General features: G+C 55.3%; 1 protein-coding gene across 6 annotated transcripts in view; it reads left to right on the forward strand.

Moving 5' to 3' along the window:
- The first annotated feature begins 3,121 nt into the window (after positions 1–3,121).
- The window catches only part of MEF2D (myocyte enhancer factor 2D), a 32,376-nt gene continuing 11,244 nt past the window's right edge, over positions 3,122–24,253 (forward strand). For 2 of the 6 annotated variants that reach the window (XM_036922535.2, XM_036922540.2), the window contains exons 1-6: positions 3,125–3,460; positions 19,128–19,318; positions 19,924–20,127; positions 21,574–21,711; positions 22,745–22,955; positions 23,133–23,189. In XM_036922535.2, the coding sequence (XP_036778430.1) occupies positions 19,265–19,318; positions 19,924–20,127; positions 21,574–21,711; positions 22,745–22,955; positions 23,133–23,189 (664 nt within the window). In that variant the 5' untranslated portion in view covers positions 3,125–3,460; positions 19,128–19,264. Of the gene's footprint in view, positions 3,461–6,022; positions 6,118–19,127; positions 19,319–19,923; positions 20,128–21,573; positions 21,712–21,768; positions 21,904–22,744; positions 22,956–23,132; positions 23,190–24,253 lie in introns of all 6 variants that reach the window. The other 4 variants (XM_036922536.2, XM_036922539.2, XM_036922541.2 and 1 more) reach the window with 4 other exon arrangements.

Consider the following 24,253-nt stretch of genomic DNA (forward strand, 5'->3'; position numbering starts at 1 on the left):
GGGAAGATGAGAGGGGTCAACCAAGCAGCTCGACAGAGGCTAGAACAGTGGTAGTGGCTTTCCAGCGTTGTGGAACAACAGGCAGAAAGAGAAGCAGCCGTTGGGGACGACGAGGAACACTCTTTCAAATTAAGTTGGATTAGGGATGCTTAGAGAGGCATGAATAAAAGGAGCCGTTGATGTTACTTCGTCATATAAACTTAAGAAAATGATATTGTACAGAGGAATTTACATAGTTTTTAGGATTTGGTGGGCATCTAACTCCTATGAGATTTTATTGCAATTTAGGGCTGTTAGAAGACATTTCTCTAAGAAAGATGGGTTAGTAACCAGAGGGGAAGAAGAAAAAATGAGATGTAGGCATCTGAACCTGCCCAGGCATTACCCACCTAGAGGATTCTGGGGTGGGTAGTCCAGGGTCTATAAGAAAAAGATGTAGTGAGTCACTTTCAGGAAGTCTTCATTATAATCTAAGTACAGCAACATTATTCTCTAGATCCTGTCTTAGTTCTCCACGGAAATCAAGAACTCATGTTTGTTACTTTTGCTTTCCAATGAAGTTTTCTCTATAAATATACACATATTAATTCTATCCCGCTTGTAATGTCAGTCTCTCCTACTCTCTTCTCCAGTGAATTATTATTCTAAGGGTCCAGGACACTCCATCTCCCACTCTGAGCCTTCCCTCTCTTTCTTTTTCCCTCTTGCTCCTGGCCCTTTAACACCCTCCCAGGTGACTCACCTTCCTTCCTCATTCCTTTGTTAAGGACCCAACATTCCAAGGCAGGGGGCACTAGCCGGCCAATTATAGCCCTGACTAGACTGCCTCAGGCTTTAGATTGACTGAAGCTGTGGTTGGCGGGAAGGCTCCCTGCGCAAATCTGTAGGAAGTTGGGGAGGGGGTTTCTGGAATTCAGTCCTGAGAAGGAATTTGTTCTGGGGCTGCTTGTGTTTTTGGAGAGAACCCTTAAAATAGAGCTGGGGCCAGAGGGATCTCTGGTTTGGAGACCCTCAAACTGGAGGCAGACTGAGAACCCAGCTCTCTTGGTCTCCTGGGGGCCTGGGGGCCTGGCTGCCCCCTGCCCACTTTGGTTTTTTCCTACAATAGGACCCAATGGTCTGAAAGCTGAGTTCCCAGGCCTGTTCCTAAGAAGTCTTTTCCAGCAGCCCTGGTTCTCTCCAGTCTCAACATTCTGCTTTCCCGACGTCGGAAACAGCCGGAAAATAAACACCCTGATGACTAAACGGTTTCTCCAGCTAGAGCCTGGGGAAGCACTAAAAATAGAGGCCACAAGTGAGGGGAGGTTCCCCAGTTGAGGGAGGGGGGGCACTTTCCCATCCTGCTACTGCCACTGCCCCAGGCCTGGCATAAGGCTCCGTTCTTCTCAGAGTCCTTGGGGACAGGGCAGCCAGGCTACCTCTGCTTACCCTGAGGTCTTTTGGGCAAGCTAGCCCTGCTTGGCAGAGAAGACTGACATCTTTTGGTGATGCGGCCCCATCTGCCAGACTTGATGGGGAACTGAGAAGCAACATTTGGGGACAAAGTGGGACACTGTTTAAATCAGGTTTCCTGAAGGAGGGGTCAGGTGGAGGGCCAAGGAAATAGCCTTCTGACTTCCTGTCTTAGGACAGGCAAGATAAGCCTCCAACCTATTTGCAAAGCAATTCCAGTGAACCTACCTCCTTTGAGGCTTGCCTGGGATAATAGGACTAAAGAGTTCTTAGCAGTCCAACCCTTGAGTTATTATAATGCAGTATGAGGCACTTCCAAGCAATCTACTTATATGAACTAATTTAATCTTCACACCAAATTTATGAGTTAGGCACTATGATCATCATCTTCATTTTACCCACGAGAATCTTGAGGTATAGGGAAGTTAAACAATGTGCCTATGTTCACAGGTGGAATAAGGATTTGAACCAAGACAGCTTGACTACTCCAATGTTGATATTTCTAATCACGGTGACATGCTGCCTCTCTCTGTATATATTAGTCTATTCAGCACTTAACCCAGAATCCATCCGTCTTTGTCCAGTAAATTAGACCTAGCCAGATGGAAATCAGGGTGTGTGAAGAACTGAGTGCCCTTCTGTTCTGTAAGGTTCTTTGAGATCTAAGCCAGATTCTGTAATTTCCTCAATCTCAGGTAGAAATAGAGGTAACAGGGTTGCTAGAGACGAAATCTGATGGGCCAATGGTCCAGTAGGCATGGCACCCACACTCCTGTTGTAGGACATTGTAAAGATTCGCAGCACCTTGGGGCAACCAGGAATTTTTTATCTTAATTTTTTTAAAGAGCTACTACTGCTTCTTTAATAAGATGCTTTGGGGCGTTTCCTGAGCTGGGGGGAAATTAGAGTCCCGCCCCTTTAAATTGCCCCCCTTGGCTGTAAATGCTCTGGGGCCCCGCAGGCACTGGGGATTAGGTCACCCGAGAACTATGCGCTGTCGCTTTAAATTGCTGGGCGTCTGCCGAGCCAGGCCCAGGGAGGAGTCGGGGCCCTTCACAGGTAGAGCGAGTAACCGTGCTCCCCAGGTAGCGCCCTCCCCGAAAGAACGTGTTCCCGTAAGTGGGGCTTTGGCACACCCCAAGTGGGGAAGACAGAATTTTTTCACCATTTAGCTTCTACCCTTAATTTATCTACTTAGACTCCCACCTCCCAACTCCCCTGGGGCTTGGGGCAGAGAACGGGGAGACGTCGAGGTATATCGCGCGTTGTGTGTGAGGGTGTGCGCGCAGTCCGCAGAGCATCCCCGGAAAGAACCTTCTTGAGCGCATGGTGGCAGCATTGCTGGGCGGCCGTCCTGCAAGCTCAGAAAGCGCACCACAAGCGCGGGCCCATCCCTTTAAAGGCCTTCGGGTCTCGCTTCTCTACTTTGCCTCACTCGTCCCTTCCTCCCTCCCTCCCGGCTGGCGGAGGGATCCGCTGCTCCCGGCGCTGCAGCCTAGCTTGGGAGGGCAGCAGGGTGGAGGCCGACCCGCCCGGGCTGGACTGCCAGAGCGAGCCGAGGGCGGGGCTGCGTCTCCGGGACCGCCCCAGCCTAGGACCCGCCCCCCGCCCCCACGGTTTCCTCCCGTTGGCCCCCCCGGCTGTCCATCACTCCTGTTTCCCCACCCCTCAAGCTAGGCTGAGCTGTGCCTACGTCGGACTCGACTCCCGGGGGCTGGAGGAGTTACCTTTGGAGCCCTAAAGGAGGAAGGAAGCAAAATATCAACAACAGCCGAGGCAGCTCGGGCGCTCGGCCCCGGTCCTCTCCGCCCGCCTTCCCCCTGCCCGCCCCCGCGTCCTCGACGGGGGCCCAGGCCCCCCGGCGCCGCCCAGGGCCCGCGCGGACGCCGGCCTCATTTATTATTCCCCCCGCTCGGAGCTGAGGCCTCCCGGTGTTGAAGATCCTCCGGACTAGTGTCGCGGGCTACCCCCTCTCGGCCGTGACACCCACCTTCTTCCAGAAGGGCCGGTGAGTAGAGAAAAATAATGCGCCTGCCGCTTTAAGAGGCCCCCTCCCCCACCCCGTCCTGGTTGGGGTAGAGGGTGGTCTAGACCTTCCCCCCGAGGGGTGGGTTGGGGTGGCCTCCTGGGGTGGGAGGAACTCGCGGAGCGGGCTGTTTTCGTGTGGCGTTGGTGGGAGGTTACATGGGGGGCTGTTTGTGTTAAGGAGTCGCCTGCGGGGGACAAGTGGAGTGGCTGTAATTCCCTTGGGTGTTGGGGTCGGCGGCTTGGCGGCGCTTCGGTCTGGACGTTGGTACCCTAGGGTTACGACAGCCTCCGAGTGGTCTGGGAAGGGGCGTCATCCTCAGAGGGGGTCTCCGGTGACAGCCATGAACCACTGACATTTTAACAGCCGTCCCTCCCTCCCTCTCCTTCCTCGCGCCGCCTGTTCACTCCGCCTTGGCCCGAAATGGTGCAGAAGGGGGCCTGGGAGGGCGGCGGGAGGGTGGGGGCGGGGGGAGCCGCAGCTGTTTGGGAAGCGGGGGAGGGAGGGGGGATGTTGTTCAGATGACACCGGGGTGGTGGGTTGGGGTGTGGGAGCGTGTGTGTCTCCGGGGCCCGGGCTCGCCGGTGCTTGTGGAGTTGGGACGCGTAGTCACCGTAGAGGTGGGCGCGCAGGACCCTTCTTTGGGATCTCTCTGGCCGATTCGGAGACCCCTGATCTGGCTTGTCAGCAGCCCCATTTAGAGAATCCCTGGCCATAAGTTTGCAGCTGTTCAACATCTGGGCAAGAGTTCTCCTTTCCTCTCCACTTATGGCAGACTGAACTGGTCTGATTAGTGGGGGTCTAGGGAGTGTTGGCGAGGCTTTGAGGAAGGGAGGGCCAAGGGGACTAAGATACATCTAGTCCCTCACCCCAGTGCCAGTCCCCTTCCTACCAGGTTTGGGTCTTACAGGGATGAGGGAAAGGGGCTCCCGACACCCTAGTGTTCAGGCTAACCTCTCACCAGGTTCCTGAGGTCTCTCCCCATGAAAGGAGGGTTTCTGGATGTACACGGGCTTGGAGCCTCTGACTAGGTTATCCCAGGTTTGTCCTTCTGAGTGGGAGGTTCTTTCTGCCTCCCCTTAAGTAGTTCATTGTTGATGCTTTGGGGGAAGGTACAGTGGTGGATCGTGCATCCCCATTCTCCTGCCTAGCCCCTGCTTTTGAGGTCTCCTTGTAGGCCTGGTTTCTTTGGTTTGCGGGGGACAGCGGACCTCCTCTGCCCCTCCCCCCTGTCTTTTCATTGGGTCTCCTCGGCAATTCACGGGCCAGCCTGGACTATGGGAAGTTTGCCGTCTGGGGCGGTGACCTTGGGCAGCTCTGGTCTCCAGATAGGAGGGGAGCCCAGGCCAGCTGGAGATTGGGTGTTTTGAAGTTAGGGAGCTGTCCACCTCCCACTCCCCTCCAGACCCCCAACAGGGAAGTCTTAGTAGCCAAGGAGACCATTGGAAAGGCACACGTCAGTGTTCACAGGTGCCCACCCGGCGGCCGCCGGATCACACCCTCCCCTGGACTTAGCCTGGCTGTCCCCGCTCCCACGGCCTGCCTGGGAATGAATTTCCTTCCTGTGGTTTCCCAGTGTATTGGGCAGAAGATGGGGGTGGGGTGGGATCAGTATGAGGGTAGCTGAGGACCTGTTTATATGGGGTGATTGGGGGCCACTGAAAGTTATATATAGCTGTTTCCCCATTTGCCCCGGCACAGGCATTTGGATCCTTGGTTCTCTGGTCATTTTCTCTTTGTTGTAACTCCTCTGGCCTCTCAACACACCCTGTGTTTGTATGTGTGTGTGCATATACCTTTGTAAGGAAAGGGGTCTCTGGTTTCTCTGGGGGAAAGAAGACCTCTCACTCACACTCCTTTAGAGACCAGAGAGGTTGAGTTTTTCACCTGAGACCACAGCAAATCTGTGTCAAAGCTTTACTCCAACCACCACTCTTTTGGGTATGGCTTCATAGTAGGGGGAGGCCATAGGAAGGAAGACACGACCTTGCTGTTGTGTGGAGGCACTGGTCCGAGGGGAGAAGCAGGACCCAGTCCGAGAGCGTTATAACCCTTGTGTTGGGGGATGGGCATGGGTCTGTCTCCTGTACCCAATGCCTGGGACAGGGTGGTGAAGGACTTGGAAGGGTGGCGGGTGCTGCCTGGTGTCCACCCGACTCTGTACCTGCTGCTTCTGGGCTTCCCATCTCTGCCCCTCTTGGCTCCTGGCTCTTCTCATGGACTGGGAATACTCTTTCTGGCTGCTGTTATATAATCTTTCTCCAGCAGGTTTTTTTTTTTGGAAATCTTCCCCAATCATTCTAAGGAGGTATGATAGTGGCAAAAGACAGAGAGTAGACTCCCCAGGTCAGGGGCTGGAGAACCAGTGGCAAGGAAGCTGGGGGATGCTCCCTGGTCTCTATGGAGAGGAGGCCTTGGGGTCATACCGTCATTGATTGTGAACTAGGCCTTCCCACCCTTCTCCTCTGACCCTGCCCTGGGAAGGTCTCTCTGTAGTGGGCATCCCTGGCCCTCTGCTCATCCTACCTCCCTTCTCTCCTTCAGGCCAGCTGGCCCCCCCTGCCCCTCCTGCCCCACCTGGATCCAGAATCTCAGTGCTGAACCCTGGCCTTGTGTTGGACACTATGCCATCCAACTCTGTACCTCTGTGGGGTCAATGGGAGTTGAGCACAAATGGGTGGGTCCAGCGTTTTCCTAGTTGTATTTGGAGCCAGGCTTCCTTCTTCTCTACCCCTCCAGTCCAGAAGGTGGTGGCTTTACTAGAGAAGATGAGTGGTGGGGATGGGTAAAGAGAGGCTTTGACCTCTTGGGCACAAGTCATAATTGGTGTTCACCCAGGTTCTGTAAGTGGATTTAAGGATTAGACATGGGCCTGGAACCCATCATAATAAAGAGTCAGATTCTGGGTCTTGTGGCAGGCAGTGTGGTGGCGGGTTCTCCCCACACCTTATGACCGTGGCTGGGACTCTCCAGGCTCTCCGAGGCCAACTGTTTTGAGGCAATTATCTCCCTTTTACAGGGAAGGAGGAGATGGTGGCGGGGCTGACATAGCCTCAGCATCACTGTAATTGCTGGTGGCTTTTATGAGCCAGTCATGGGGCCGGAGTCCGGCCAACCGTCTGTCCTTCTGTCCCAGTTTGGTGACTTACTCATGGGGGAGGAGGAGGGGTTAGGTCCTAGTAGTTCTGTTCTGGAAGCTAGACACTTGCTGTGTTGTGGCTGACACTGTCCTCTCTGTCCACAATTGCATCAGGCAGAATGGAGTTTAGACTTCAGGAAGAACTTACCAGTGGTGCTAGATCAGGGACAGAGAGATGGCTCTAACTTGGGGAAAGCTGGGGATCTCAAATCACTCTCTTTCTAGTGGCTCTTGGTAGCTCTGCTGAAAGGCCTTGAACTTTGGCCTAGTGGGGAGGGTGCTGTTGGTTCCTGGAATATTTATTTTCTCTTCTCTCCCCCTGCTTGGGGCTGCAAGTATTCTGAGGAGAGTTTGTCAGGGAGCTGTGAGATGGCTAGCCTTTGGGGGGCTGGCTGGGTGTCTCGTGCAGACTGGCACGCCCATATGCACCTGGCAGGTTCACAGCATTTAATGGCATACATGCATGAAGGTGTGCAGTGCAGTGCATACATATGGGTGTGTAGACACCCACAGAGCAGCTGCCGCCCTGCGGGGGTTGGGGGGGCTAGCAAATGGCAAAGATGATTAAAGGATTGGAGCCTGGGTATAGGGTGGGGGAACTGGAGGCAAGAAGGTGAAGGCATCTAAAGAGAGAAGAAGGGTTGGTTGGAGCAGGAGGGATTGAGGTTAGACCACAGATGAGCAGACAGCATGACTTGTGAGTTGAGGAGCCCTGGTTGACTTCTGTCATTGCCCCTGACAGCCCTCCCCACCCCCATTTATCCCCTCTGTGGCCCTGGCTCAGCCTGCCTCTGCCCCTCACAGACTGTGTGTCATTGGGTAAGTTAGCTTTCCAGATGGACAGGAGTTTCACCTAGCCTTGTGATCAGAACACCTGGGTGTTTTGGTGGTTTGGCACTCATCTCTGTTGCTCTCCCCACTCAGCCTGATGAGTGAGACCACTCTGAGGTGTCAGGGCTGCATCTGAGCCCTCAGGCATTTGGGGGCAGATTCCTGGCCTGGGCAAGCCCCAAGGCCCTTTGCATTTGATTTTTCCTCTGCCTGAGGCTGCAGCCACAACCTCCCCTTTTTGGGAGCCTGGCTGTGCTTCTGGTCAGTCCTGGCTGGCATAGAGACAGGGCAAGTGTTCACGGTTTCTGCCCAGGACCCTGGTAGCCTTTGGGGGTTTGGAGGTTGTGCCTGCAGTCAGATCTCTCCCCTTTGCTGTTGACTGGGAGAAGAGGGACTTGTCTGGAGCTCTGGCCTGTTGCTGGCCACACCCAGGCGGGACTGTATTTACTCATTTAAGCTCACCCTCCCAGGGGGCTCTGGGCTCTAGGCCTGGTCACTGACCTTGGCTTGATGCCTCTGGCTGGGTGCTCTGGCCACTCCTCTAGGCATTGGGCTGACCAGGGTAGCATATAGAGGAGGAGCTTTTTTGCCCTCTGGTCAAGAGAGCTTTACCCTCAGGCAGTACCCCACTCACCCTATTTTCCAATATACTTTGGAGACCCAAAACTGAAATTTTGACATCTCTGGGGACCGGAGGAAGGAAGCTTCCATTTGGTCATGTGCCTGTATGCCAAGCTCTGTGCTGGGCATGGTAACATGAAGTTCATTTATTTCTCTCTACAACTGTTTTTTATTATTAGGGAAACTGAGTCAGAGATTTGTGTGACTTGCTCAAACTTTCCCAGTTAGGAGGTCTTCAGGCTTTTGTCTGAGGTCAAGGTAAGGATCTTGCCCTGAAGGGAATAAAGGGGAAAGGAATGGGAAAGGAGGCCCAGGGAGACCTGGGGAAAGGAGGCGGCTTCAGTGAAGGGAAGAGTGACCCCAATAGGCTTTCCTGGCAGAGGGCAGAGGATTAGGGTTTGGGGGCAAGTTTAGGTGCGATGTTGCTTTGGTTCCCCGAGAAGGTACTGTCTTCTGATTGAGTGCTGTGGGAGAAAGCCCCCGAAGGGGTATGGAGGCGGAATGAATGACACTGAGACATACACACCACCACCACCACCACCGCCCACCCGCACTTGTTAGTACCCCCTGGTGCGACGTGAGCTGAATGAGGAGTGAGACCGGAGCCAGAAGACAGAAGCTCCAGGAGTCCTGGGCTTGTCTAAAGGCAAGACACATGGCTGACATGATTTCCCTGGCTCAGAAGTGAGGGAATTCGCCCAGGAAGGATGTGCTGTACCGCCTAGGTGGAGGGAGACCCTGCTTACTCTCAGTCCTGGTTGTGTGGGGAAGCATTGCTCAGCAGTTAGCCCACCTCTGCCACTTACTCCTTGTGACCTTGGGCAAGTTCCTGCCCATCTCTGAGTTGGTTTCCATGTCTGTGAAAGAGAGATGCCTCATCTGTGAAAGGAAGGAGATTCAGTGGAAAATGTGTGGTAGTCAGCACAGAGTTGGAGCTTAGTAAGGAGGTGCATGCACCCTTTTTCTAGACATTTCTAGGCATCTAGACAGCTCCAGCCTGGCTCAGGACTTGTCTGCCAAGGCAGCCACCCAGAAGGTGGGGTGGGAGCAGGCAGGGTCCTGGGTAGACCTGATCTCCTGAGGAGGCCCTGAGGGGATCTTTAGTTCTAGGGCTCAGTCTGATCCAGCCCTGCACCCCCAACCCTACCCCCTCCACACTTCTCCCCTCGAGTCTTACCAAATCCCTCTGGCTGCACTCTTACTCCTCATGGTTTCCCTGCCCTGCCGCTGCCTGCAAATACTTGGGCTTGAGCATTGGGAGAACAAGGAATGAGAGACCTCATCCCCAAACCTCAGGAGAAAACATACAGTGGGAGTGGGTGGGGGTGGGGAGAGAAGGGTTCTGTCTTTTTTCATGGAATCTTCCCACTCCAGTTGGATCGAGTAACATGAAGACAAGGGGATGGAGCAGGTGACCTCGAACCTTGAGTTTTCCCCTTAAAGCATGCGTGTGTTTTGTGTTTGGTGAGGGATAATGGTTGGGGATAGACCAGGAGGAAGGGCTGATCTTGAAAGGGGTGATTCAGGCCTTCCCAGTCATGTTTCTCCTTGACCTCTGAGCCCCTTTCCTCCAGCCCCCACAGCTGCCTGCCTCTCTGCTGACTCTCGGATGCATACCCCATGGCAGGCTTGTGGGGCCCAGGCTGACGGTGGGGACAGGTGTCCTGGCCCAGCTGCTCCCTCTTGTCTCCCCCACCTGTCAGCCCGGGGGTGTGGGGGAAAGCTGACAGGGAGGGGAGAGGAGGAACCCCTCAGCCCCCTCACCTGTTCCTTGGGGTGGGGCCCTAGTTGTAAAGTACAGCAGAAAGATTAAGAATCGGCAGGACTTCCTGCTCAGAGGAAGGCTAGCTGTGATCATAGGAATGGCAGAGAAGGCTTGGGTCCTAGCAGGGGAGCTGCAGGCATCCAAGAGGTTTTGCAAAGTGTGTCCATGAAGGGGTGAGAAGCTGGGTGTTGATGAGGGGCATGAATCAAATCTGGGGGCAAGTATTTGCATACCCTTGTGTAAGTACTCCCCATCCTCACTGCCTGTCCGGGGCCCCCCTCCATCTGGCTGGGCATCTTAGCCTCACCTGGCACCTTTCCTGACAGCAGCAAGCTAATCCTGTAAGAGCCGCCTGGCTGGCTGCCTCAGCAGGCCCACGCAGCCGCACTGCCCGCCCGCTCCTGCCAGGGGCTTAGAGGACTGTCCTTCCAGTCAGAAGGAGACCCAGCCACAGCCCTGAGCGGCCCCTTTAAGTCCTCACTGGCTTCCCGAGGTCATGATGTCTCTAGGAGGATTTGCTTTCTCTGATTGGATTGGCCTCTTTCAGGCCCCCCATCTGTAATTGTGGGTAGACATTTCACATTCTGATCCCCCACCTTCCTTCCATCAGATTGGAGTCCCAGGCCTCAGACGGCCAATCTCTTGTCTTTACCTTCACATCTGAGCATCAGGGCCTAGACCCCCTTCATCTGCTTCAGCCAGAGCAGCCGTGACCCTGTTCTGTGGATGGAAAGAAAGGATCCTGCTGCTTATACAAGGGAACAAACCACTGCTCTGGAAGAGAGGGCCCTTCTGAAACTGCCTCCACTCTTTCTGCTTGTCTCCACTCTTTCCGCTTCATCTTGTTCTTGCTTTGGCCAGGGGTCCACACTCCAGTTACGCCATGCCCTCATTTCCATGAGAAGTCCCTCCTCTGATCTATCCATCAGCCCACCCGCTGCAGTAGGCAGCCCAGACCCAGCTCTGGTGGCATTATACTCACCCCAACGGCTCTCAAGCTGACCCGCCCCCAGGGCCCCAGCTGCCACTTTCACTTCTGTCTCCCAAGACCCCAGGGGGAAGTTGGGTGGGGAGGTGGAAGGTGACACACTAACCGTCCCAACCGCTGTGGATGGCCAGGGGCCCCTGTCCACCACTCTCACTGAGATGACTGAAATGGGTGCAGTGGAAGGTTGGCTACAGTGAGGGGGTGGTGGTTAGATAGCAGGAAGGTCTTCCCACTGCTGGGCTTCATTATTTCAGAGGGTATGGCCAAAGTATAGATGTCATAACTGGACAGGCAGAGGTTAGCTCCCACTGGTTGCAGTGTAATGCTAGTGCCTCCGTGCCTTCTAGATGTTACCAGATGCCTAGGCTTGGCTGAGTGATTTCTAACAAAGCAAATTTGAGCCCCAGAGAGCACATTAAGTCCAAAAACTCAGCCTCGGGAAGTCCTCTCTGTAATCTTGCATCTGTCTTGCCTGCTCCGCTAGGCCATTTCCTCTCATTTTACACTCTTGGGAGTGGATTTTAGAAATGGGGATAGAGGTAGAAATAAAAGATGACCCACCCCATCCTACTGCTGCGCAACCTGGGCACTAAGGAGGGGAACTCCTGGGGAGCCCCTGGCAGTTGCGGAGTCATCACACTTCACCCCATGAATCTTACCAAATTCCTCTAGCTGTGTGCGGTGTTAATGTATTCCTCATCCCGGCCTGGACAGGGACCGAGGTAAGAGTGGAGGGCATGCATGGATTGCAAGCTCTAGACAGTATCACTGTGGGTATTTATCAATTCAGGAATGCTTTCCTGAGGAGAAGGATGGGACTGGAAGCCTGAGGTGCCAAGAACTCTAAGGGTCCCTAAGTGCCTAGGGATGCTGGGGGTGAGGCAGGTCCTGGAAGGGGAAGTTGAGCCTGATGGAAGGAGGTCTGAGACAGTATGCAAATCGCCATGCAAATGAGTGGTAGTGAGTCACCACTGACCTGGTGTGGAGCTTGCCGCAAGGCTCAGGCTTGGGCTCCAGAACTGGCCCCACTGATGACTGTGACAGTGACCTTGGTTCAGTCTGTACTCAGTAACCAGGAGCAGGACAGCAGGCCCTGGGTCTCGCAGGCATTACAGGCATGTGAGGGGTTTGTGGTAGTTGAACCTCTGCTGTCAGGGCCTTGTGTGCCCCACCTGGCACCTGCCCTAGCTGACCGTGAGCCTCTGTCAATCCTTGGCCTTCTGTTTTGGGGGTTACTGTTCAGAAAGTACTTCCCTGTTTGTCAGCCCCATCCCTGTACTCTTCGGGCCTCCACACTGCCCTCCCCTGACCTAAGCTGCAGGACAGTGGACTCAACCAGGCCACCTCTTCTGTTACCTCCCCATGGAGTCAGCCAGTCGCGACCACCCTTCCTTTGGGCCTCTCTAGAGAGCACAGGAATCAGTTGTCTGGGCTGGAAGGGCACTTGGGTACTAGGCCACTGGACCCGCCTGTCATCCTGGCCAGTGGGATGAAGACTGCAGGGAGCAATGCTTACTCAAGGTCACACAGTGAGCAACGACCAGAGCAGGACTAGAACCCAGCCATCCAGAATCCCTGCCCAGAGACCCCAAGTTTCCCTGGGCTGTTCATTGCCCTACCATGAGAAGGCCCCACTGGGGTGAGCCTGGGGCTGGGGGCTGGGTGCTGCCTCTGTTGGGAGCTGTACAACCTCACAGCTGCTACAGGAAGGATGAGAGCTAGACTGCAGGAAGGACAGGCTGGGGTGGGAAGCAGTGCAGGAGGCTCAGGAGACAGACCCTCACTGGAGAGACATCTCCTGGGCAGAGAACAGGATGACCCATCCCCGGAGATGTGCCAGGGAGAAGAGGGTGGGGTGCGGGGGAGTTGTCCAGCGGGAGCTGGGGGGGGCTCCCAGCCTGCTCCTCACACCGGGCGCTCCTCTTGGCCAGTTGATTCGTGTCTCCTTAGCTGCAGTGCCTGCCTCCACTTGCATTCCTAGGACACCTGGGACCTGAGACTGCCCCTGTCCCAGGTCCAGCTTTCCTGGACTCGTCCTTCCCCCCTCCCCCAGCCCGGCAGTCCTCCCCCAGGTCTCTTGTCAGTGAGTTAAAATTAGCTCAGTGCCCAGGCTAAAAATAGCCCCTGCCCAACCCTGAGCCTGCTGGACTGGGGGAGGGGAGTCCCTGAGGGAGGGGAAGACGGTGGGAACCAGGGGGTTGGGTAGTAAGCCTGCCAAACGGAACTTTGAAGAGAGGAGGAGCAGGGATGGGGCCGTGCTTGTGCCTTTGAGAGCAGACCCTAGAACTCTGGGGTGAATGAGAGAGGCTGCCAGTGCTGGGGGAGAGGGGTCGGGGTTGGAGAGGGGCAGAGAGAGTGGAGCGCCCGAAGGAATCCAGAGAGGAGCCAGGGTGCGGCCGGTCGGGGGCGGTGCGGGTGTGAGAACTGGGCTGAGGGGCTCAGGGAGCAGGGCAGTGTGAGCGCCCCCCCACCTTTGCTCTGTCCCAGAGGGGTGATGCCCCCCACTTCCCAGCTAGTACAGTGTTTGTGGAGGAGGACCTCCTGTGTATGCTCCTGGGGCTGTAAAGCCCTGGGTTCTCTTGCCTGGGCCCCGACTCCTGGTATTTGGAGGCCATCGGAGTTCACCTTCCCACCCCATTTTCCAGAGTTCCTCAGTAGATGTCTCTGCTTAGAGGAATGAGGTCCCCAGGCTGCTGTTTAGAGAGTGACTAGAGCCCTGTGAGCCCTGGAGTGCGGTGGGAATGGAGGCAGTGCCCAGGGGATCAAGAGGGCCCTCGTGCCCACCTCTGCCCACTCTCAAGGCTGGGCATAGCCCAGAGTCTCAAGAGCTGAACTGTGGGCCCAGGCCAGGCCCCCCAGGGCCCCTTTGCCTCTCCCTGCCCTGGCCCTAGGTGGGACCTGCCCTTCCCTCATCTGTCTCTTGGCTGGACTACAAGTTTTCAGAGGGCAGGGATGGTTGTGTTTGTCAAGTTATGGCCCCATGCCTGGCCTAGCGTCGGAGCCCTTCGAGCAGTTGTTGAACCTCTCATGTTCTCTACCTGCTTCTCTTGGAACCTTTGCCTCTGCTCTCCCGCCTCTTTCCCTCTCCTCTGCTCTCTCCTTGAGTCTGTCTGCTGCTGCCCCCGACTCTGCCTCCCTTTTGGCCTCTCTATCCCTTTTTCTTTTTCCCTATCTCCTTTCCTGTATCTGTGTGTCTGTCCCCTTCTGCCACCCCCCTCTGTCTGCCTCACCCACGCCTCCTCCCTTGTTAGTGAGCCGGCTGCTTGAGGCCGCCTGAATGTGGGGGTGACAGGTGGATTGGATTGTCACCCCCTCCCCCCGCGCCTGCTGCTTATTTCATGCCCTGCAGCCCAGCCACCGGGAAGGGGCGGGAGGAGGGATGACAGCTGTCTCCAGCACCTCCTGCCTTCCCCTGCAGTCCACAGCCTGCAGCCCTGAGCAGCCTGGGAGGGAGGGATAAAGGGCCTGCTTAATAAGAGCTGCCTCTCTTGCTGTGTGGAAGAGCAAGATTGAAACCCATTGCTCTGTGATGGGGATCTGCTCACTCAGCCTCTCTGGGCATCTCCTCCATTTTGACCTGCACTGCTATGGCAGCTTAGGAAGCAGATGCCCTGCAGGTCTTTAAGCCTCTGGGCCACTGGCACAGTGGGCAGATTGGGGCAAAGGCAAGGCAGGTACTCCCCTGACTACAGCAGGAGAGAGGGAAGGGGTCAGCTGCTGGGAGGCACCTCTGCAGCTCCCCAGGAAGGGCCCTGCTGCAGCTGCAGCTCCGAGGCTGCCCTGACCGCTCCCCCCTCCTCACTGGCCCCAGGCCACCCTCACACAGGAACTGAGATAGCATCATTCTGAAACCTGAGAATGGTTTGAATATTGCTCAGGTACCAAGATGTGTTAACATTGGGGGAGGCAGGGACCTATTTCTTTTCACATGCCCCTCCAAACCAAGACCCCCTTTAGGGTACATTTTGCATATTATTTGTACCTCATTTGCATGTAAATAACAACCCATAGCTTCCTTTTGGGTCTGTAGCCTTGCTTGGAAAAATGCCTGTCCTCCTTGAGGTCCTTCTGGATCCCCTACCATCTCTAGTTCCCTCAGGCCCACCTCCTCGTCAGGGGTGTTGTCAGAGGAGCCTCCTGTCCTGTGCCCTCTCTGCTCTCCGTTTGCCAAGGCTTCTCAGTAACCACCCTTCTCCGCAGACGTTGTCCCTGGGGCTCGGCCCAACTGCCATCCTCCCTCCCTCTTTGCTCCTTCTGTCTCCAAAGGGGAGGTTCCTGCCTCCACCTGCCCCCACTTCCCACCCTGCAGAAGGTCCACTCTGTCCAACCCTGTCCTGCCAGTACTGCCCCAGTGGGTGAATCGGAATCAGAAGCAAGCAGGAGCCTTCGAGGGGTACTTTCAGTGACACAGATGCTGCCAGCCCCAGGAGCTATAGCTGTGGCCTGAGGTCAGGATTGGGTAGGCCCTGGGGCTGTCATAATAGGAACTCCATCCTGACCGAGCCCTTGTTTCCATGGCAGCCCTAAGCCTATCCAAGCCCTGGGCATCAGGAGAAGCAGCCAAAAGCCAGGTCATCTGGGAAGGCTTCCTGAAGGAGGAGCAGGCTGAAAGGGAGGTGAGAAGTAGGGACAGGCCAGGCTAGGGAGAAAAGACTCACATCTGGAGAACATGCCCAGGCCTCTGGCTCATGGCATTTGCTGGGTAATTAGGCAGAGGGCTAATGAAGGAGGTCCAGGTGTTCATTAAAATCTTCCTAATTGAGTAGGAGGGAAGTGTGAGCAGGATAAGCCTCCATACCTTGGATAGGGTCCACTTAGGGTCCTTTGTGCCCACCCAAGCCTCAGCCACCCCTTCTTGCAAGTCAGGGCTGAGTCCCTGTTCTTGCCCCAGGGCTTTCGGTGACTGTAACAATGTGGAGTAGAGAACAGGAGGAGAAAGATTAGTGAAGACTGAGCCTGCTTTATAGGAGCGCTCCTGGTCAGATAGGAGGAAGGACTGCCTTAGGCAGGGCCAATCCTTCTCTGGCAGTGTTGGCATAGAGGTGGGAGCAGCAATGGGAAGGGGCCCTGAGAACATGCAGTTATAAAAAAGTGCTTTGGGCTACTGGCAGACACGGGTTAGAGCGGGCCCCGTCTTCCCAACCCTGACTTCTCTCTGTCAGAGGATGTTCAGTAGGTCTCTGTGGCTTCCCTGTCTTCTCAGCCCTGATCCCTCTTGCATCCCAGCTCCCCCAGCATGAGGCGGGGGTGGGGGGGGTGTAGGAGATCAGCCAGGGAGCTGGTTGCCAGGCGACAGTTGCCTAAGCAACCCCATCCTCTCTATTTCCATGTGCTCAGGCTGCTCCTTAGAAGACTTTAGAGTCTCACCCTCTGCATCAGCCAGCCTGGGAGTGTGGGGGGAGGTCAAGGACTGGAGTGGCAGGGGTAGTTGGAGGGTAGGTGGTGCCCAAACGGACAAGCGTCAGGGACAGGTGGGAGGGGAGTTCTTTCTCCACCGAGGACAGTGAGAGGAGCTGGTCCTGCAGCAGGCCTGACAGAAGTTAAACCACAAGAAGGACTTCTCATAGTCACAACAACAAAATAATCCTTCCTTTCAACAGATAGTTCCGGAGCTCCTCCTTCCAGGGCATAGAGTGGAGAAAAGGACAGAGGGGGGTTCCTGCCCTCATGGAGCTTCCGTCTCATGCAGAGCCAGGCATTAAAGTGAAACACAGAAATGTAATTACAGTTGTGTTAAGTGCTAGGAAGAAAAGAACAGGACACCCTGAGAGTAAATAATTGGGGGAACCAAAGCAATGAGGTTAGATTGCAGGAGAGGTTCTCTCCCAACTTGGAGAAGGGATGGGATTGGCCATAACCTGGCGGAGGTTACATTTCAGCAAGATTTTGCTATGAACAAAAGGTGGTGAGAGGAAGATAGTAAACTGGAAGAGAGAGGGAAGGCAGGCGTCGTAAGCCAGAGGTGTGCCACAGTGACTGCCTTTACCACACTGGATCGGGGTTTTCAGGGCCAGGCTAGAGAAGCTCATTTAAAAAGACCTCTTCTTAGCATCTCCGTGCCCTCAAGGTGGCCTCACCACCTGCCCTGTCAAGCCCATTTCAGCTCTAGAAAATACAGTCTTTGGGTTGTGCTGGGAAACGAGAGCCAAAACCCTTGGGCTGGGCGTTTGCAGTGGTGGGGTATAGTCTGGTGGTTGTCAGAGATGGGGATCATAGGCAAGGAGTGGGGTGACTGCTGGGCCACCCAGGGCTGGCTGGGCATTGGTGTTGGTGTTATCCTAGGGGGTGTGTGTGTGGGGGACAGTAGGTCTAGGGCCCATTGAGCACCTGAGGAAGAGGAGGAGGGTTCTAGGATTCCTCTCTGGGGAGAGAGAGAGGGCTTGTAGGGTTCTTCTAGGAGTGGACAGGGAGCTACATTATTTTCTGAAGATAGCTGGACAGAGCAGAAGCTCTTTTTCCAGCTAGACTAGGGAAAGCCTGCGGGACAGTCCTGGTAATCGGGAAGGGTAGGGAGCGGTATTCCTGGCTCCTCCCAAGGTCATAGAATTCTCTGCCTTCTTTCCCTCCATGGCGAAGATGCCAACGCATGAACCCGGGTGCCATGGTTGACTGGAACTGCAAGGGGCCCAGGGAAACTTGGCAGCTATTAGAGAAGAAGGCTGGGCAGGGGCTTCCTGATCACAGGTGTGTCTGTCAATAAGCACTCAAGGGACCCCTCTGCCCAGGCTGTGGAGGATGTCAGACAGAGGTTCCCTGGCCACCTCTGCCAAGGCTGGGGCAGGTGAAAGCCCACCAAGACTGTGCAATGTGGAGTCTCTGGCTCCACAGAAGGGGAGCTGTGGAGGGGAGGGCTGGACTTCGTCGGCTGTCTTCCTCTCAGGACCCCGTCAGAGTGGGTTAGGAAGCATGGCCCATGCTCTCTGCTCCCTTCCACCAGGAAGGCCCCACCTCTGAGCCTGCTGGAATCACAGAGCTGGAGGGTCATCTCATGCCTTCATCCCACCCCAGGCCCTTCCAGTACCCAAGAGCTACTGCAGCCTGCTTGGCACTGTCCACATCTGAGAGCATGTACTTTTTCTGGGTCAGGCTGGACTGCCATCCCCATGCTTCCTCCCATCCTGGTTCTGGGCTTGGAGCCTTCCAATCCTGGTGGGCCGTGGCTGGCTTATAGAGGTACTGAGATGGGGATCTCTCTACCTGGTTTCTGCATCCCCCGGCTGCCAGCAGCCTCCTCTGTGTATGTCAGTAGGCTCTCTATTTTCTCTGTGTGCTTCAGGGTGAATAAGGTTGGGAAGCGTTACTGACAGTGAACTTGGGTTCTAGACTTGGTGCAGTTCCTCTAGAGCAGGAGTCAGCAAACTTTGACCCATGGGCCAAATCTGGCCCAGGCCTGTTCTTATAAATCTAATTGTCATTGGAGCACAGCCACCCTCGTTCATTTATGTGTCATCTACAGCTTCTTTCATGCTACAATGGCAGAGTCTAGTAGTTAAAACAGAGACTGTATGGCCTGCAAAGCCTAAAATAGTTATTTGGTCGTTTACAGAAAAAATTGGTAGACCTCTGGTCTAGAGGAGTGGTTTATTTATATATTTGTATATTTATTTATTTTAAGCAACAGAACCCTTTCTTCAAATAGAAATTTTAGGCCAAGGCCCACTGATAGAGTTGTAAAAACAATTGGTTGAAGGAAGACAGGGACTCTGTAGCCCCAGCCCCACTCTGGGACCCCAGACTCTAGGGTTCCATGAGCTGGGTGTGAGGGCTGCTGCTCTAGACCTGCTCTGGTATGTTCTTGAGCCAGGGGACCCAGATACTCCCATCCTGGCACCAGATGCACGCACGGTGCTAGCTCTTTGTGGCTGTGACAGGCATGCACTCAGCTCATTCTCTGCAGGAAGCTCTTGAACTAGAAGCACTGTTCTAGGCCAGAGGGGCTGCTGGTGAACCCAGTTACCTCTGCTTGGAGTGGGCTCTGGGGAGAAGATAGGGGGTGGGGTGTTCTTTACGACCCAGACCCTTAGAAGCCAGCAGGTTCCCATATTCTGTGTGACCTAGAATCTGAGGGCAACAATGATAGTGTGGAAAGCAGCTGGACCACAGTCCTGTGTCCTGAGTGTGAGTTCCAGCTTGTGCCTGGCTATGACATGCCATCACCTCAGGTCGCAACATTTCTGCATTTTGAGGATGGTGCTCAGACCCTGCCGGCCTCTTACAGGGGTGCTGTGAGCCTGGCATGTGTGCCCAAGGAGCAAGGCAGAGGGTTGCCAGGGCTAACAGTCCTCCTGTGACCCTCCCCTCCCAGGAGGCTGTACAGGACGTGTCCTGCAGACCATGAACTGAACACTGGTCCCAGACTGTTCATGAGCAGAGTTTAAGGTGTGCCTACACCACCACCCAGCGATCCCCTCCCCTGCTTAGCACTGAGGATCCCCGGAGAAGATGGGGAGGAAAAAGATTCAGATCCAGCGAATCACTGATGAGCGGAACCGACAGGTGAGGAGGTCGGGGAGCCACAGAGAGTGGGTGAGGTGAAGGAGCTGGCCTCTGCCTCCACTGAAGCCACTGGGAGTGGGGGCTCTGGAGGCTATCACAGAAGGTGAAGGGCTGGGTTGGGAGAAGAGGAGCCCCACCTCCCTATGGCTCTTAGAACCCTGTGTCCCAGAACCAGGAGGCTCATCTGCAGCTGCAACCAGACGGGCCTGTGCTTCAACCCAGGAGCCATGTGCGAGCCCCAGGCCACGCCCAGACAGGCCCCCTTTCCTGATGATGTTCCCCTCTTCCTACCCCCATGGGAGAGCCCGGAAGCCCCTCTCTTCTCCTTCCTGACCTCTTTAGAGCCCCCAGCACAGAGTTGTGGAGTTCTGTCCATCTAAATCCTCTCCCTTCAGTGCATTGGCTCTGGGCTGTGTCTCGCCCAGGTGTTAGCAGAGAGGTATGGACCTATTCTTTCCCCAGACCAGGGGCTCCTAACAACAGGGCTGTGTCACCCTGAGAATGGGGGCTCCCGAGGCAGGGTCTGTGACCAGCTACCTATAGGCTGGGACTCCTGGGCAGGCCTGGACTGAGCCAGACCTGGCCACCCACCCGCCCACCTGCAGGTGACATTCACCAAGCGGAAGTTCGGGCTGATGAAGAAGGCATACGAGCTGAGTGTGCTCTGCGACTGCGAGATCGCGCTCATCATCTTTAACCACTCCAACAAGCTGTTCCAGTACGCCAGCACCGACATGGACAAGGTGCTGCTCAAGTACACGGAGTACAACGAGCCGCATGAGAGCCGCACCAACGCTGACATCATTGAGGTGGGCGCCCACGCACGGCCCCTGCCCCTGCTGCAGCTGCTCGTGAAGTGCCCGTGCAGCACACGCGCAGACCTGCCTGTGCACACACAGGTGTACGCCTGCCCCTCGCAGCCACTCACCTGTGTGCACACACATATAGACCCACGTCCTCTCATGCAAGCTCTGTGTCTGAGGAGGAAGATGGGGCAGCAAGGTGGATGTCAGTGGGCCTGCCTGCCAGCCCGCTCCCACTCTAGCCCCCTCTGAGAGTCTTTCTTCATGCCTGTCAGGCATGACACGACATCTCTCTGCTCTGTCCTCTTGAATTCTGTCTCCCCTCCTCGCGTTGCAGCTTTTGGTCTGCTCTTGCATCTGACTCTTCCTTCCTTTGTCCCTCTCTCGGTTGCTGTCTTCCCTGCTCTTTCTCTTTCCCTCTGGCTCAGTTTCTGTTTCAAAGAGAGGGGGCGTTGTGAACTGTTGCACACGGATTTGGAGTCCAGCTCTGGCCTTTATTGGCCACGTGGCCTTGGGCAGATGGTTTAGCTTGCCCGAGCCCTGGAGCCCACCTCCAAAGAATGGGGCCGGTGCCTGCTTTGAAGGGCAGTGTTTGAATTGAACGAGATAGCCCGATTTGCTTCTCACACTGAGGTATGCATGCCTTGGGGGTACAGAACTTTTGCCAGTGGAGAAGGTGCCCGGGAGTGACACTTAAAGATTTGGAGGAAATTCCCTTATTTTTATATTAAAGAAAACAAATTTTCTGTAGAGCAGAATATAAAATTGGCATTAATTTTTAAGACAAAATAAGTATCTTTGAAGGTGTTTTGAGCATGGAGAGGGCAGTTGTGGGGTGTTCTCCAGACCTACCACGTGTGCCTCTCTTCTGTTTGGGCATGTGAGAAGCCTGGCCTCTGAGCAAGGAGAGCGTATGGCGTGGTACATAGGAGCTTCGTAACTGCTAGTTCCTCTTTGCCTTTCTCCCCCTTACTCCTCTCCCTCTCTTGTCTCCGTCTCTATTTCTCTCTCCCACCTCTCATACACAGAGCCTAGGGACTGAGTTGGGCAAAGCCAACCCTGACACCTTCCCCGTGGGGGTGCTCCGTGCCTTCTGGCCAGGGCTTGCCAAAGGGTGGTCAGGCAGGGGCTGGCCCAGAGCACCAGCCCCTCAGCCTATCCCCCAGAGAGCCCCCTTCCCACCTATCACTTGGAAGCACATGTCTGCACTGAGTTCTTTCCCTGAGTTAGTACCACCTTCCATGTGACCTCCCTCATCAACTGCATAGTCAGTCACACAGTGCTCTAGGAGGGGCGAAGGTGACACTGATGGAGAGGACTGGTGAGATGCAGGGAACCTTGAGGAAAGAAGTTGGGGAAACGTCGGGGGTCTCAGGGAAGGGCTGGAAGGACCTCAGGGGCAGTGGGTCGGGGAGGCCCCTCTCCCCACTGACGGCAGTGGTGCGGTTACAGACCCTGAGGAAGAAGGGCTTCAACGGCTGCGACAGCCCGGAGCCCGACGGGGAGGATTCTCTGGAACAGAGCCCCCTGCTGGAGGACAAGTACCGGCGCGCCAGCGAGGAGCTGGACGGGCTCTTCCGGCGCTATGGGGTGAGCCCCACTCACTCTCTCTCTGTTGGCCCCCCCCTTCCGGCCCCTTCCCCCCAGGCGCTGCACAAGAAGCACAGGGAATGTGAGAGCCCTGAGGTGGACGAGGTGTTTGCCCTGACCCCCCAGACGGAGGAGAAATATAAAAAGATAGACGAGGAATTTGATAAAATGATGCAGAGTTATAGACTGGCCGTGAGTAGTCGCATGGAGGAGAGGCTCCCTGTGGTGCATGGTGTGGCTTCGCGCCCCGCCCCGGCCCTCCGCTGCCTCTGATGGATGTTCCGCTCTGAGCCATGCTGGGCTATTAGTGACCACTGAGGAACCTCTGACCTTGGCTGTGATAAACCTGTGACCCTTGCTGAGACTCATCTTGGATGGAGCATAAGCTGGGACAGACCTGGAGTGTCCCACTCCCCAGCAAGAAGTGTGTAGATGTTGTGAGATCCTTATATAACAGGAAACTAGAGAATGGCCTCTTTGTCCAGATCTCTTGGGGAGAGGCCCCCATGGGCCTGCTGACACCCAGCCAGAGATACTCAGTAGCATTGTTTAGTGGAGACGGAGACTGCTAGAGAGGAAGGCAGTGAGGTGGGGTGAACACCTGCTGCTGCAGGCCGGACGGACAGGAGACTGCAAGTGGAACAAGGTCCTGTCCACGGCACAGGCCTTTAACAGCTGTGTGTGTGAGTGCGGGTCTGTACGAGGGGCCTCTAACCTGCTCCCTGTGTGTCCTGCCTGGCTGAGGACTAACCCACCTCTACTAGGAGCTTCCAGGTGTCCCTGGTCCTGTTTGCAGTGGGCAGAGCCTTGTTCTCATTCTCTAGGCCAGAGATGATCCCAAAGCATTCCCACCAAAGTGCTTCCTTGGTGGGAATGGCAGGCAGGACTCTGAGAGGGCCCAAGGCAGAGATTGAGCTGCTGGCCCTAGGACGCACAGCCCAGAGACTAGAGCCCTTGCCTGGACTCTCTGGCAGAGTAGGACCAAGGTAAGGCGGCATCCTGGCCTGACCCTGCCTTTCCATTTTCTGTCTAGTCAGCTGTCCCGGCCCCCAACTTTGCCATGCCTGTCACGGTGCCCGTGTCCAATCAGAGCTCACTGCAGTTCAGCAATCCCAGCGGCTCCCTGGTCACCCCTTCCCTGGTGACGTCATCCCTCACCGACCCACGGCTCCTGTCCCCTCAGCAGCCAGCACTACAGAGGAACAGTGTGTCTCCTGGCCTGCCCCAGCGGCCAGCCAGTGCCGGTGAGTGGCCTGTAAGTGGGTGGGCAAGGTGTGGTGGGGACTTAAGAGATTCCATTTTCAATTGTGAATACTTCCTTCACCCACCACAGCACTCTCCTGGTTATGTGGCTCCTGAGAAGGGACTCGCTCTGGGAAGGGGTGTCCTGTCAGCTCATCGTGGTTCTGTTTTTCCCCCAGGGGCCATGCTGGGGGGAGATCTCAGCAGTGCTAATGGAGCCTGCCCCAGCCCTGTCGGTGAGTGTGGCTGCCCTTCTGCTTGGGGTAGGGCCTGTCTGCTCAGCAGCTCCAGGTCCACAGACCAGGAATGGCTAGATTAGAAAAGAGGAGGATCCCAGGGCCTGAATCGAATGTACAGTCTGAGGATTTTTAAGCCCTGGAATTTTTTTGTCTGTAGTGGTAAACTGATGTGGATGAGTCAGCAGAGATGAAGGCTCAGGGAATCTGGAAAAACTGAGAAGGGACCGACATTTCTAGTTGGAGGAGAAGATCCAAGTCTTTTCAGTTGAGTTGGGGGCATCTGGCTGTGATCTGGAGAGTGTGAATATCTAGCGTTGCCTACAGACACTAGGCATGCACTCATACACACATACACACAGACATTCTCATGCTTATGGAAATATCCCAACATAAGATGTACACTTATGAGCACACATCTAAAAGCCACAGAAGAAAGGCTGCTCTCCTACACCCCCAGTCCTGCAGCCGACAGCCCCTCCTACCCTGTGCTGTTGTCCAACTGGTGACTATGACTTCGAATGTCACCATTGACGTCACCCTGACATTCCTGCCATTCCCAGAGTGATCCACGAATTGGGATGGAGGCAGCCACACACTTCCTGGGCAACAGTGTGTTCTCAAGGGACAGAGCAAGGTGACATTCTGACTGAGATCACCCCCACATCTCTGGGCTTTAGAGTCCCCCAGTCTATCCCAGGCACGACAGAATATCTTCTTAGCAGTAACTGTGTACTGGGGTCAGGAAATTGGCAGAATGGGTGAATACTCCTCGCTCTCCAAGGAAAGGGCCCAAGAAATGCCTGCAGACCTTAAGGAAACAGTGATACTTGCTGGCTCACAAGGCCAGCATGTAGATAGCTGGTGAGAGCCCAGCATGGCCTCCAGCCAGCTGTGTGGCCCTGGACAAGTCATTACACCTGTGCCAACCAGGCCTCAAGTTTCCTCTTTTGTAAACGGGGCTAATGATACATGTCCTGTCTGTCTTGCAGGGTTAGTGTGGGGATTAAATGAGGTAATATGCATGTAAAAGCCCTATGTAGGTTGAGGAGTGTTGAGCAGAA

Source organism: Manis pentadactyla, chromosome 19 (assembly GCF_030020395.1).
Source record: "Manis pentadactyla isolate mManPen7 chromosome 19, mManPen7.hap1, whole genome shotgun sequence".
Lineage (NCBI taxonomy): Eukaryota > Metazoa > Chordata > Mammalia > Pholidota > Manidae > Manis > Manis pentadactyla.